At 42.4% G+C, this 13,067-nt stretch overlaps 5 protein-coding genes across 5 annotated transcripts; 4 read left to right on the forward strand and 1 right to left on the reverse strand.

Annotated features, from left to right (window-relative positions):
- Positions 1 to 1,194: 1,194 nt before the first annotated feature.
- On the forward strand, positions 1,195 to 4,057 carry BCR41DRAFT_333392 (acyl-CoA dehydrogenase/oxidase C-terminal). Its single transcript, XM_022021889.1, has 4 exons — positions 1,195 to 1,677; positions 1,784 to 1,877; positions 1,959 to 2,063; positions 2,156 to 4,057. The coding sequence occupies exons 1-4, from the start codon at positions 1,583 to 1,585 to the stop codon at positions 4,004 to 4,006; spliced, it is 2,145 nt and encodes a 714-aa protein (XP_021883814.1). The 5' UTR covers positions 1,195 to 1,582; the 3' UTR covers positions 4,007 to 4,057.
- A 174-nt stretch (positions 4,058 to 4,231) lies between these two features.
- On the forward strand, positions 4,232 to 5,969 carry BCR41DRAFT_348598 (putative microtubule binding protein). The gene is made up of 6 exons (XM_022023324.1): positions 4,232 to 4,465; positions 4,687 to 4,722; positions 4,825 to 4,931; positions 5,060 to 5,264; positions 5,401 to 5,672; positions 5,826 to 5,969. Exons 1-6 carry the CDS (start codon positions 4,381 to 4,383, stop codon positions 5,895 to 5,897), a joined length of 777 nt encoding a protein of 258 aa, XP_021883815.1. The 5' UTR covers positions 4,232 to 4,380; the 3' UTR covers positions 5,898 to 5,969.
- A 1,442-nt stretch (positions 5,970 to 7,411) lies between these two features.
- BCR41DRAFT_234485 (hypothetical protein) lies at positions 7,412 to 9,796 on the forward strand. The gene is made up of 3 exons (XM_022020098.1): positions 7,412 to 9,105; positions 9,401 to 9,473; positions 9,653 to 9,796. Exons 1-3 carry the CDS (start codon positions 7,520 to 7,522, stop codon positions 9,662 to 9,664), a joined length of 1,671 nt encoding a protein of 556 aa, XP_021883816.1. The 5' UTR covers positions 7,412 to 7,519; the 3' UTR covers positions 9,665 to 9,796.
- BCR41DRAFT_234475 (hypothetical protein) lies at positions 9,797 to 10,880 on the forward strand. Its single transcript, XM_022020097.1, has 4 exons — positions 9,797 to 9,875; positions 10,000 to 10,054; positions 10,141 to 10,400; positions 10,533 to 10,880. The coding sequence occupies exons 2-4, from the start codon at positions 10,052 to 10,054 to the stop codon at positions 10,690 to 10,692; spliced, it is 423 nt and encodes a 140-aa protein (XP_021883817.1). The 5' UTR covers positions 9,797 to 9,875; positions 10,000 to 10,051; the 3' UTR covers positions 10,693 to 10,880.
- Positions 10,881 to 11,230: 350 nt separating this feature from the next.
- Positions 11,231 to 12,547, reverse strand: BCR41DRAFT_420094 (hypothetical protein; the record flags this gene model as incomplete). Its single annotated transcript, XM_022029850.1, has 5 exons — positions 11,231 to 11,631; positions 11,743 to 11,861; positions 11,999 to 12,084; positions 12,180 to 12,302; positions 12,455 to 12,547. 5 exons carry the CDS (start codon positions 12,545 to 12,547, stop codon positions 11,537 to 11,539), a joined length of 516 nt encoding a protein of 171 aa, XP_021883818.1. The 3' UTR covers positions 11,231 to 11,536.
- Between the last annotated feature and the right edge of the window lie 520 nt (positions 12,548 to 13,067).

Consider the following 13,067-nt stretch of genomic DNA (forward strand, 5'->3'; position numbering starts at 1 on the left):
GTCATGTCATAATGCTTCGGGACATGAAGATTAGTAAATCATAAATTTAAAGTTGACCAACCATTCAGTGGGACAGAATACCAAACCATGTTACTGCAACTAACCACTCAACAACTAGCCAACCAGGAAGAAGATTTTTTATCACATTCACTCAAAAGGATAACAGTTTGATCAAATAATAGTCTCTTATTCGGTTTCGTATACAGTTGGTCATTCCAATTCATGAAATGACAAGTCGCATGAGTCATGTCGAGCTTTCATGCTGGGAATGAATGAAACGACGACATGCCGAGAGTGGAAGTCTGGAAAGAAACTCCTTATTCAGAATTTTTATCATGCACTTTTGCCCCTACACAACTAAATGAAGCTCGCCACATTTTGCCTTTGCGCACATCGTGTACAGTTATTGCATGGACAATGTTGTAATCGCTGTAATGGTATCATATAATTTTCTCGATGACGATAACAACAAATGGAATATTAGAGACAATCAAAGCTCCCGTTTTTTAAAGTTGAGTTGTCCTCAACATCAATACTTTTTTTTCCTCTTTTTTGGCGATTTGTAACATCATCTCATTTCCGTACAATGTGGGTTATGCAGGTTGTAACCTGTAGGCTGTAGATCGACAGGACAGAAAAAAGAAACTAATGCTAATACTAGTGTAGGTAAGCTTACCGAACTCTTACTCATATTGAAATAGGAAGTTGCCGATGTAATGCCAAGATTCATGCTTATTTTTCTCGTTCGTCATTATAGACGCACACCATACGGAGAAAGAAAAATAAGTTGCCTAGAAAAGACCTCAATGGTGTCATAGACATAAAGCATATAAACCTATACTTTTATGGATATTAAATTTCATGATGCCAGTCCACATCATCAAATGGCGTTCTCAACAAGCTTTTTTACTCTGTGAATATGATTTGTTTAGATATTGCAAGCCAATTTGCATAAAATGGTTAAAGTCGTTGATTTTTATGGAAGCGGCCAGCCATGCACGTTTCATACTGCAGATGGACAATACACATTACCACGAACACATGTGGCAAATGCCCGCTCGGTTGCCACGAGAAATACAAATTTGGAAAGAAATTGGCTCAAATAACCAGCTTTGCTGTTTGCTCCTTGACATCGGCGCCTGTGCTCGACTGTGTCCATATCTTCCCCAACGATTTCTTTGAATCCATTTGCCGAAATGAAATATCAAAAAGTTCCCCTCACTTTTAATGCCAAGCAAGCGATTTAGAACTGAACACCAAGGCACGCGTTAAAGTAAACATGGAGATGTTACACTCGTCGATACAAACACACGCCATCTCTTCACGCACGCGCTTTATCAATTCTTCTTTATAACCAGCCGACTCGTTCTATCCTGTACCGACACACATAAAAAAAGCTTTTGTTCTCCTTTTTCTTATCTTCAATACGCCTATTCTCTCTTTCTCATCCTTTTCTTCGAAGATTAGCTTTCCTTCACTTTTGATTCAAGAGTACATTTTACATTCATTGCTTCTCATTCCTTTTATTTATATAAGCCTTTTACGAGAGCAATATTAAAGAAAAAAGAAAAGAAAAAAAATCATGACAAAATCCGCTGCTACTCAACACATGAGCCAAATCCAGAGCCATCTTCAGGTTGCTCCGTGCGCTGCTCAGGAGGAGTCGAGAATAAAGACGTACGTCTCATTTTGCTTTTTCAATACAATTATTGTATATACGAACAGTAAAAAAAGGAATTAACAATTTAGCATTGCGAAATACACCTGGCATTTTCACGTTTAGCCCGATCGAGTCTATGGCAGAGGAGAGAGAAAAGGCAACCTTCAATGTGAGGGAATTGACTTATTACTTGGATGGCGGGGAAAAGTTCACCAAGGTAATATTCGTATAAAAGTACAAAATGAGGATGTCTTGCAACAGTCCTTATTAATTTGGATTTTTGCTTGAAAACATGTAGGTTCGTGAAAAGTTTATGATGGAACTGGAGCGGGACCCCACATTCCGGATGTACGACATGTATGACGTTACCAAGGATCAGATTAGAGAGCGCACAATGGAAAAAGTATGTTGTTGGGATGAGTGGAGCGGATGAACATACTACCATTTTAACTTTTTTTGGTGAGGAACTAACTCAATTTTACTTTATCTTCGTAGTTTCGCACGATTGTGCACTATGTCTCGGCAGAGCCCGTCCCCATCTTCACATTGCGAATGCAAACCATTTCTTTGATTGACCCTGGATTTTGGACCCGCTTTGGAGTGCATTATGGCTTGTTTTTTGGCGCTCTTCGCGGGTCTGCTACTTCGGCCCAGTTTTCACACTGGGTCTCCAAGGGTGCCCTGGCCTTGAATGGAATGGTTGGATGCTTTGCCATGACTGAGCTAGGTCATGGCTCCAATGTGGCTGGACTGGAAACCACAGCAACCTTCGATGAAACCTCGGATCAATTCATCATCCATACTCCTACTATCACAGCAACCAAGTGGTGGATCGGAGGTGCAGCTCATACGGCTACACACTGCGTAGTTTTTGCTCAGCTCATTGTGCGTGGCAAACGTTATGGTACAAAGTCCTTCGTGGTCCAGCTGCGTGACACTCACACCTACGGACTCATGCCTGGAGTCAATATTGGAGATATCGGGAAGAAGATGGGCCGCGATGGCATCGACAATGGCTGGATTCAGTTCACAAATGTTCGCATCCCTCGCACAAACATGTTGATGAAGCACACTAAGGTCTCCCGTGCCGGCGAGGTGAAGGAACCTCCAATGGCTCAGTTAACATACGGGGCCCTGATCCAAGGCCGTGTGGCTATGGTGGTAGACTCTGGAAATATTGCCAAGAAGGCTATTACTATTGCTGGCCGCTATGCTGCAGTTCGTCGTCAGTTCACTTCTAATCCGCATGATGTTCAGGAAACAAAGCTGATTGACTATGCTATCCACCAGTACCGTTTGATGCCTCTCTTGGCTCAAGCTTATGCTTTCCACTTTACAGGTGTTGAAACCAACAAGCTGTATGAAGACCTAATGGATCAGCTTGAATCGACTCAACCTGACGATCCCACCATGAACCAAGTCCTAGACACACTCAAGGAGACGCATGCTACCTCAGCAGGTTTAAAAGCCTTCTGTACCTGGGGCACATTAAACGCAATCGAGGCGTGCCGCCAGTCCCTTGGTGGCCACGGATACTCTGCTTACACAGGGCTCGCGACAACATACAATGATTTCGCTGTGCACTGTACATGGGAGGGAGACAACACTATATTGACTCTCCAATTGGGTCGTTACCTAGTCAACTGCTACCGCGAGGTGATCACAGGCAAGACCCAACCTGATGGAGTCAGTTATCTTAACCATCTGGACACTCTCCTTAACCAAGGATGCGCAGTCAAGACCAACGAAGAGATTCTGGACTTTGACATTATCCAGCAGGCCTGGGGCGTTGTGTCGGCCAATGTGGTCAAGAAGGCTGGAGAAGATTTTGATGCGTGCTTGAAGCAAGGTTTGAGTCCCGAGGCTGCTTATGAAGAATGCTCTCAAGCACGTCTTGCAGCGGCCAAGATTCATTCTTTTGGCTATGTCTTCCGTCGCTTTACACAGGCTGTCAGGAATGCGCCTGAAGGTCTTCGCCCTATTCTCACGAAGGTTTGCCTGCTGTACGGTCTGTACTCAATTGAGCAGAACGCTGGATTTTTCTTGCAATACCGTTACTTTACTCCTTCGCAAATGGACTATGTTCGAGCTCAGGTGAACGCCTTTTGCCGAGCGGTTCGGCAGGAATATATTCCTTTGATTGATGCATTCAATTACTCTGATTACATGATTAACTCTCCTTTGGGAGTCTATGATGGCAATGTTTATGAGAAATATTTTGACCAGGTTAAGCGCCAGAACCCTGTTGGCCAGCCCCATCCTTATCTCCCTTTGATTCAATCTCTCCTCCGGCGCGATATTGAGGACGATGAGCCATTGGAGGATGATGATGATGATGATGAGTAAAGTATAGGAAATAAGTCATCAATGCTTCTCGCTATTATACCAAAAACTTAGCAATATGAATCTAATAAATATTTCAGAATAAGATTTTGGCATCTGCCTTTGTGTATCCACACGCTCCTGGATGGAAACCAAAAAAAAAAAAAAAAAAAAAAAAAAAGCACTCTGATGGATAGGGACAGGACCTGTCCTATCAGGACATCTTTTGTTGATATCCAACCACATTCATGCATATTAAAAATACACACAACAGACGCTTTTTATTTTATTTATTTTTCCTCCCTTTTCTTCCTACCATCCATTTCTTTTCTTAACTTCATCCTTCTCATTTATTCGATCATCGCTCATCGTCATAATATATACAATCATTTGGAACAATGTCAGAAAGCAGACAGGAGCTTGTTGCCTGGGTCAATGAGACATTGGGTCTCAACTACACCAAGGTCGAGCAGATGGGTTCAGGTACAGACAGAATTCACATGAGAGACATTCATTCGCCATCAGAAACAGTTTTCATCCTCGACTATTAGTGTCGGCATGAGGCCCAGTGCAGAGCCAGTCCTTTGTCCACTGTGTCTTCCATGACACAGTGCGTGCGACTAATAAAGTTTGTTAAAAAGAGCGATTTGATCTTGCTTGAAATAACTAACCACAAGAACTCATTTTTGCTGGTATCTACGTAGGCGCTGCCTATGCTCAGCTCATGGACTCTATCTATGGTACCGTATCCATGTATGGCAAATGCTATTGGTTTTTGAGTGAAAAAGCAGGCCTTCTAAGACCATGCACGTGTGCGGGTAATTTTTTTTATTTTTTTCTAGGTGACATCCCAATGTCACGCCTCAAGTTTGCAACCAAGCATGAATACGAGTATCTGGCCAACTACAAAGTGTTGCAGAATAGCTTCAAGCAACATAAGATTGACAAGGTACAAAAAAAAAAGAGGAAGAGGGCCAAGGATCTGTGGATTACTATTACTTCTGACTCATGCATATATTTCATCGTGCTCACTTTCTTTTTCCTGCGTACGCCCGTATATAAATGTGTTTGCTTCAGGCAATCCCAATCGAGCGTCTAATGAAGTGTAAGATGCAAGACAATCTAGAGTTTTTGCAGTGGCTCAAAAGATTCTGGGATAGTAATTACCCAGGTGGACAATATGATGCTGTTGGTCGTCGTGGTGGAGCCGCGAATGAACCTCATGCGGCTGCCAATAGATCGACAACTGCTCCTGCCAGAAGACCTGTCAGCAATGGAGTGGGTAAGTAAAAAAAAAAAAAAAAAAAAAAAAAAAAAGAGGAATTATGTTCATTTTTAGCCTCCACATAGCAATTGCAATAGTGTGTTTTATTAGATCAGCTCTTAATAATGGATGATTTTACTTCCTTGACTAATAGCCAACCGTTCAGTATCAGGACGTAGTTCAGCAGCTAATACATCGGTGCAAAAATCTAGCTCTGACCATGCCTTACAAACAATGATAGCGAACTTGCAAAAGGAACTTCAAGAAGAACGCAACACGGTGGCGGCATTGGAGAAGGAACGAGATTTTTACTTTGGCAAGCTTAGAGATATCGAAGTCTTAGTCCAGCAAGAGATGGAGAGATCACCTGAGATTGGAGAAAATGAGCTTATTAAGGAAATCCAGGGGGTTCTCTATAGCACAGAGGTACAAAACCGCTATAATTACTTAAAAAAAAAAAAAAAAAAAAAACTGGATGGGATGGTTATGAATTTTATTGGAACGTGTATACTGATTATTTTATTCAATTTCCCTTTATCCATTTTTTTTTTTAAAAAAAAAAAAAAAAAAAAAACAAAGGATGGCTTCGAAGTCCCAGTGGAGGGGGAACATATCGACCCAGAAGACGGACTCCCAGACGAAACATTCTAAGCAGAAACGCCACCTGGATATTGATATAAACTTACAGAAGATAGGCATGATTGCATCTGAAGTAAAAAAAAAAAAAAAAAAAAAAAAAAAATCAAGGAGTACTTTACATAGTAGAACCGCCGTAGAAAATATTGCATAAAATTATTTGGGTGAAACAATCCTATTCACTGCATGGACGCCCATTTGCAACAAAAAAAAAAAAAAAAAAAAAAAAAAAAAAGCTGCCACACCGAATACGTCAAAAAGAAGAAAAATTTCTAATCAAGACGTCGTCCACAGCAAACGACTCAATTTGGACCAGGAATGCGAATCAACTTGTAAGGGAGCTCACAGAGTCCCTGAATATCGCTCACTGCCTCATTTTAAAGAACACAGAACGCAATACAGCATTCTATTCAACTTCAATGAGAACGAAGCTTTTTGCACCAGTATGATTTCACAAGGCCATTAACGCGTTTTTTCGGAATCTTGAGGAGATTACAAATGACGGCATTGCGCACGGATATCTGACGTTGTTTTACATCGAATTTCCTATTTTCTTAATTTCTTGTGTTCCTTGGAAAGAATTTACTTGGACTCAGATGAATAACATGGGGACATTGCTAGGGGTCCTCTCCTGCCTTTTTTGCGTACGGGTGGGACAAAACGACCACATGATTTGTATTCGCAATGAAACACAGTGGATGGAGCAGGAGCTCTTTGCCTCTCCTGAGACTGTCCACTAATCAGTACATTTGAACCTGGCAACAATGAGTTTGCTCCAGTTTAGAGGTGCCGGAGTTGCAGGTGTGATTTATCATTACCGTTTTGGGCAACCAACACTTTTTTCATCACCATTGTTATCATCTTTCCAGGCCATCATCAATCAATATGAATAAAAGAGCATTCGATATGATTCTCCAAATTATAAAAAAGACATTACCTCCCGAAAGTGTGAGACAAGCTAATCATCCGCGATCCAGATCCTGCTCTGTCATGTTCCTTGCTACGCTCGTCAGCCCGTTATTGGAGGTTTTCTTCCTTTCCCTTTGGTGTAAATGTGTGTAAGTATTCATAGGTTCCAGCTCATTCCAATTGAATAAGAGAGTGAGAGAGAAGAGCAACCGAAGGAAAACAGGTCATGGTGCAGCATGACCCCCTAGCTGGTTACACTCTTTTTTGTCCAAACAAAGCAAAGTGAATATGGTAACTGAGCGAAAGAGAAAGGGAGGGCAAACATCTGTTGGGTCATATTGTCGTATTTCATTCAAGCTCTCCCTTCTACATACGCACTCTATTTTTTCCAAAAGAAATGGTCCTTTTTTCAACTTCCTTTATTCAATCACCTCTTCCTAATTATCATTTGTCTCCACCCTTTACCTCCCTGTTTCCTCCTTCCTTTTTAACAGCATCATCGTCATTATAATCTTTATTGGCGTTTGCGTCTTCTTATATGCATCGAAAAATAGAAAGTACACACGCAACTCATTTAACTCTTCCTTCGACATTTTTTTTTCTCGATTATTATTGCTTCGCCCACTATAGTTTTTTCTGCGCTGAACGCAATTAGAAGGATTATTGCTCCGTTTTCAATTTGACCTGATAGCTGACTGACAACACGAAAGGAAAAAGGGCAATAATAAATGGCAAACGAGCGATGGGATAGTGACAGCAAGACGTTGCTTACAACGGTCAACGCTAACAGCAACGGTGATAGCGGTCGCTGTGATAGCCCTAATCGCAACAGTGGCGCAACTGGTATCATGCTCATGCAGACTAATCGGAATTGGACCAACGGGAATCATGAGGATCATGAACAACACGACTCGATTCCAAATGAGAATGAGAATGAAACCTTACAGAAGAGTGAGCACACAACGACAGCAGTGGTAACAGCAACGCCTGTCCGAAACATGGTTTTGCTCACGTCTTCGTCTTCACAGACCACGTCCTCGTCCTCGCCCTCGCCCTTGCTGGCATTGTCGCCATTCAAGCGCAAACGCTTTATGGTTGATAATAGCACACAGTTCTCACTGGATATGTCTCTCAAACCTTTCACGTCGCAGCAAATTGCACAAGCTCGCAATAACAATCCTCAGCACTATGCTCGTTATCACACCCATACTCACACTTACACCCAATTGACCAGCAACGATAATAAGAATAGCACTATTCTCTCAGACCACCATCCTCTAGCAACCTCGAGAGCACCTGTGCCTTTAGTCGGATCAAGTCCATCGTCGTCATTAACCTTGTCTTCACCTAGCCAAAGCTTCGCCATAGCTTCAGTCTCTTCAGTTGAGTTTCTCTCACCATCTATGTCGTCTATTAGTGCAAGTGTAAATGCCATGATGTCAACTCCACGTTCATATTGCTCAGCGGATAATGATGGCAACAGCACTGGCACGGTGTACGGATCAGGAAGACGGGCAACGACGCCGCATCAACAATCACATCAATCAATATCAGCGGCATCTTCAATGATGACTACAGGAAGTACCGCTACTGAAGTTGACACGATCCAATACCATCAGCAAAAATCTGCATCGTCAGCTTATTCATGGAAGGCAACATCATCTATTGCAAAGTGTGATTCGGCGCATTTCCAGATCAGCAATGGCAAAGGATTAATGGCACCGTCGACCTCCATGGATCAGCAACAGTTTCGTCTCCACCACCAGCCATTATCAGCAGCAGTGCCATATGTTGGTACAGGAGGGTCTTTTGTGCAAGTGCCCTCTACACCAATGTGGCTCCATTCTTCAGCACTGACAACATCACAGGGATCCGACTCTATTGCTTCTGCCATTGCTGCTTCACCACAGCCTCCTTATTCTGAACTGCATTGGCCCCAGACAACTCTAACAGCCACTTCGCCGTCATCAGGAGGGTCAACGATCGAGTATACGCTTCTCCCTAGTACTTCAGAACAGTTTGTTCTCTCTGAGATCCATAGTGGAGTCATCATGGCATCACCCGGGCCGGCTCTTTCGTCGTCTTCGCTCTCTGAAGTCAGACGTTCATCACTTGCAAATACAACAACACCAACATCAACAATGGCAACAAGTTTTGGACACCATCGACTTAGTGATTTTGTTAGGGCTCTGTTTTCTCAGTCCCTTGTCTCTCGTCTTTATGCGCGCCGGCCTCACTTTTTTAGCGTTGGCTCTCAATCCACCCCAGTATCATCGACATTGTTGTCCTCTGTCAATTCCTGGACTATCATTAGGTAAAAAAAAAAAAGTCTATGAAACAAAAAAAAAAAGTTTATGAAACAAAAAAAAAAAAAATGATTAGAGGTAAAAGGTTTAAGAAGGTTAGAACATGCCAGAAAAATATACCTGTCACTTTGCTCCATGCTCTCTCGAGCCTCATTCTCTTTGTCCCTCTTCTATGGCGATTGCTTGGTTGTTCACACGATCTTTATTGATTATTTTATGTGCACCATATTTCATGCGCATGCCGGGCTCGAGCGCATCATCATTTGATCATGTTGCTTATTTATTTATTTATTTGTTGTAGAGTCGTGAATACATGTCATTTACTTTACCTTATCCCAGTCACCAGTGTCAGCATCGCCCGTCTAGTGACCATAGAGTAAGTATCTATTTGTTGTAGTTGTTCTTGTATTATGACCCTGCATCTTGACCTTCTTGTATGTGACCTCTTGATGTCCTTCCACTTACACACTCTCTCGTACCCAAAAATTGACAATGTACTCATCATTATCATCACCATCCGTCACCATTGTCACTACCCGTTACCAATTTCTACAGGATGATATGTAATGAGCAGCTGTTCAGCTGGCTGACAGTACAGTCGTTCCTTTTCATGTCTCAAATCCTGTGTGCATGCTATTCTCTGCAGCGGCAAACCATATCTAGCCGAATGGCTATGCTGGACCAGCGCTCTAGGATACTTCTTCTCGTCTGCATGATTTGGGCTTTTATCGGCGTTGGCTTTTTGAGCGCGGATAACAATAACGGGGACTCTTCATGCGTGAGTTAATATCTTATGGATGATTTTTTTTTTTTTTTTTTTTTTTTTTTAAAAAAAAAGTCATGGGCTAGCAGCATTTACTTAATCATGAAAATCAGTCTCGCGCAAATGATCCAATATATAGCCTGTCGTTCAAGATTATCATATTCCATTTGTCTTTGCTCGTACTTTGCTTCATGGTAAGGAGCAGAGGACTCAGAAAAACGTAAGTTTTAATGAAAAAGAACCTAATCGCATTGCCTTTCTTTGCCATGATAAAAATAAGCCCTGTACGTCGTACTTGTTGACGCGTATACTCCCAGATTCCTTCGCATCAGGACTTTCCAGGACAGCTACCAAACCCATGATTGAAAAGCTAGGAGCTGTTCCAATGACAGAAGGCATGTTTGGTAGCGACCCCGAGGAAGCGACATGCGCCATTTGTTTAGGCAATTACGTCCTAGATGAGACCATCCGTGTTCTACCTTGCCAGCACCATTTCCATCTTGAATGCGTAGATCAATGGCTATTTACAGATAAGAGTTGGTAAGCATATGCCGGCAGTATACGCTCTCAATACTGTGCCTTAATGATTCTTTTACGATCAATGTTTACTTGAAACCCCTCTATTAGTATTACTTAACTTAGCGGTTATTGTTTTATATTTGAATCAAATAGCCCACTCTGCAAACATGATATCGACAAGCCCATTTTGAACAGCTTCCGAAGGAACAGTGACCTGATGACTCAAAGTAGCGGTATTAATAACATCAACATCAACATCCACCATAGCAACAACTCCCCTTCGATGGATCGAATTCAGATCATCATTGCTTAACAAAAAACTATTTGACCTCCGTCCACTCATCTAACCAGATCTAACCCATTGTTATTTCTGTTAGCATTGTATTATACATAAAGCTGATTCTTTTATCTACCGTCCAAAGCTTTTCAATATTGCCTCATTATCACTTTTTTGCGCAATGATGATGAGGATTGCCTATAAAGTGTAAGAAAAAAAAAAAGCAACATTAACATTTTTGCATAAAGATGTAGAGGTAAAGCGTTGAACTTCACGCATTTTCTATTGCTTCTATTCAGTATTTGTTCATCTCATTGAGAAATGTGTGCTCTATTCTATTGATAAAGGATTTGAGGTGGGCAAATGGTTCCTTAATCTCAGTGACTGAAGGTCATAGAATGGCGGAGACAATATCTTTGAACCAAGGCCATAATCCTGCATTCACAGCTGCAGGAACGGCTCCGAGATCTTACAACACACAAAATTATTCAAGTCATGTGTCATGTCTACAGATTAAAAGGCAATGGTTAAGTGTACGGCTACCGCATACCTCTTCTAATTCATCTCGCTTGATCATAATCATGCCCTTACAAAAAAATGAGAATTCCTGCCCCCAAAGAGCTTTACAGGCGTTGGAAGCGGACTGTCTCCCTGTTCTCCCTACACCCACTGTCGCTTCATCCAGCAGGCGCTTGCATAGCGGTGGAGGGGGACACCGGAGGGGCCAAAGGAGCAACCAGGGATGCATAGGCGAACATGTGCTTTGTAGGGCGCGTCTGTAACAGGGGGTGACCGCCAAGGATGTGGGCCATGCTCTCACTACCCGGTATATCGCGATCCATGTAAATGCCGTGCTCACTGCCGCACTTGCTACGGCTCTTCAGGTTTGTGAGGAAGCTGTTGCAGCCGTGGCAAGGATACTTGATACTAGTAAAGTACCCATGTATCCCATGACACATGTCCCAACCTCCATACCTATTAAGCATTTTCAGAAGGACTAATATTAGAGTTCTGGTGGCGGTCGTATGCCCTTGTAAAATTGACTCACTTCCTTAATGAAACGGCACAACTTGACGTGCTTGCTACCTGCGCCTGTAAACCGAGCCAAGCCGGCTCTGAAGACGCTATAATTTTCGGTCTTCTTGGCTGCACCTTCTATTCCTCCCGTCATACATAGTAGCTGCTTGATTACGACGTTCATATGTCTGTATCGCGGTTAACGATAAAGTCCAATGATCTTTTCGTAGGTATTTTGTGGAACTGAAATTGGATACGTGGACGATGGCGGTACTGAGGACTACGCGAGGATCGATGCTGTGCTTTCCATTATGTATTTAAATACTCGCTGATAGTAGAAAGTGTCAGCGTTGGCACTTGTGATTCCAGGGCAGAGATACCATGCTGTCGCTTCGTCTGTTGGAGCCTTTGCTAGGCACTCAAGGTTTTAATGGTATACAATTTGTTTGGTTGTATCGACTCGATTTTTATGGCAATAATAGGGTACTTGATCCCAACATCAATACCAATGTATGGTCCTCGGCTGCCTTGAATACTGTTACCACTTTTTCTAGATCGTGACTGTGCTGTTCCCAGTTGATTGCACCTCTAATGTGGGGGCTGCTATTACTGCTGCTACTTAATGTCTTCTACAGTCTCAATAACTCCGTTAGTAGCATGCTCTTGCCTTGGCCATCGTTGTCACCTGCAGGAAGGGATGGAGTGTCCACACTTTGATTGTCATCAACACATTTCAGCAAGTCTGCGATATCGTCTTTGTCCTGGTTGTCGGATTTCCAACAGCCTCAGAACCTGTATTACTGATTACGTCTTCGTGTTGGCGACGGCGGATCAGATGCCGTATGTCGAGCACACAGATTCCGAAACCGGCCATCTGTCACAAGTACAAGACGGAGCAAGCTTCTGGACGGCACGCGCATTAGGCTTTTACCCCTAAGCTTTATTGGAAGGAGCAACAGGATAGAAAAGCAACAGGAATTGAATATGTTGTTCCATTTGCACGAGCATTCCTTTGTGTCCAGGCTGCTTCTGAAAGGTTATTCAACAGAGCTGGGTGGGTCCTCTCTGTATGCTGAAACCGAATGATTGATCAAAACTTCCGTATCATATTTTATGATAGCTTTATTTCAGCCTAAAATAAAAGTTGTGGCAACATGCCAAAAAAAACAGACACGAACTCCCGCGACGTTTTTTTTCCTTTTTCGTGAGGAAGCAATCAAGGGTGATTATGGCTGGCATCTTTTTTTTAAGCATGTGCATATACAAAATTCATATGTGTTTCCATTCTGTAGCTGTGTGTAATCAATCTTTATTGATGCTCGAGATTCTAGAATAAATGGTGAATGATGTCAGTGCATGGCAGAGCACTTGGTCAAGCAGGTTGAACCAACATG

Source organism: Lobosporangium transversale, assembly GCF_002105155.1.
Source record: "Lobosporangium transversale strain NRRL 3116 chromosome Unknown BCR41scaffold_8, whole genome shotgun sequence".
NCBI classification, from domain to species: domain Eukaryota; kingdom Fungi; phylum Mortierellomycota; class Mortierellomycetes; order Mortierellales; family Mortierellaceae; genus Lobosporangium; species Lobosporangium transversale.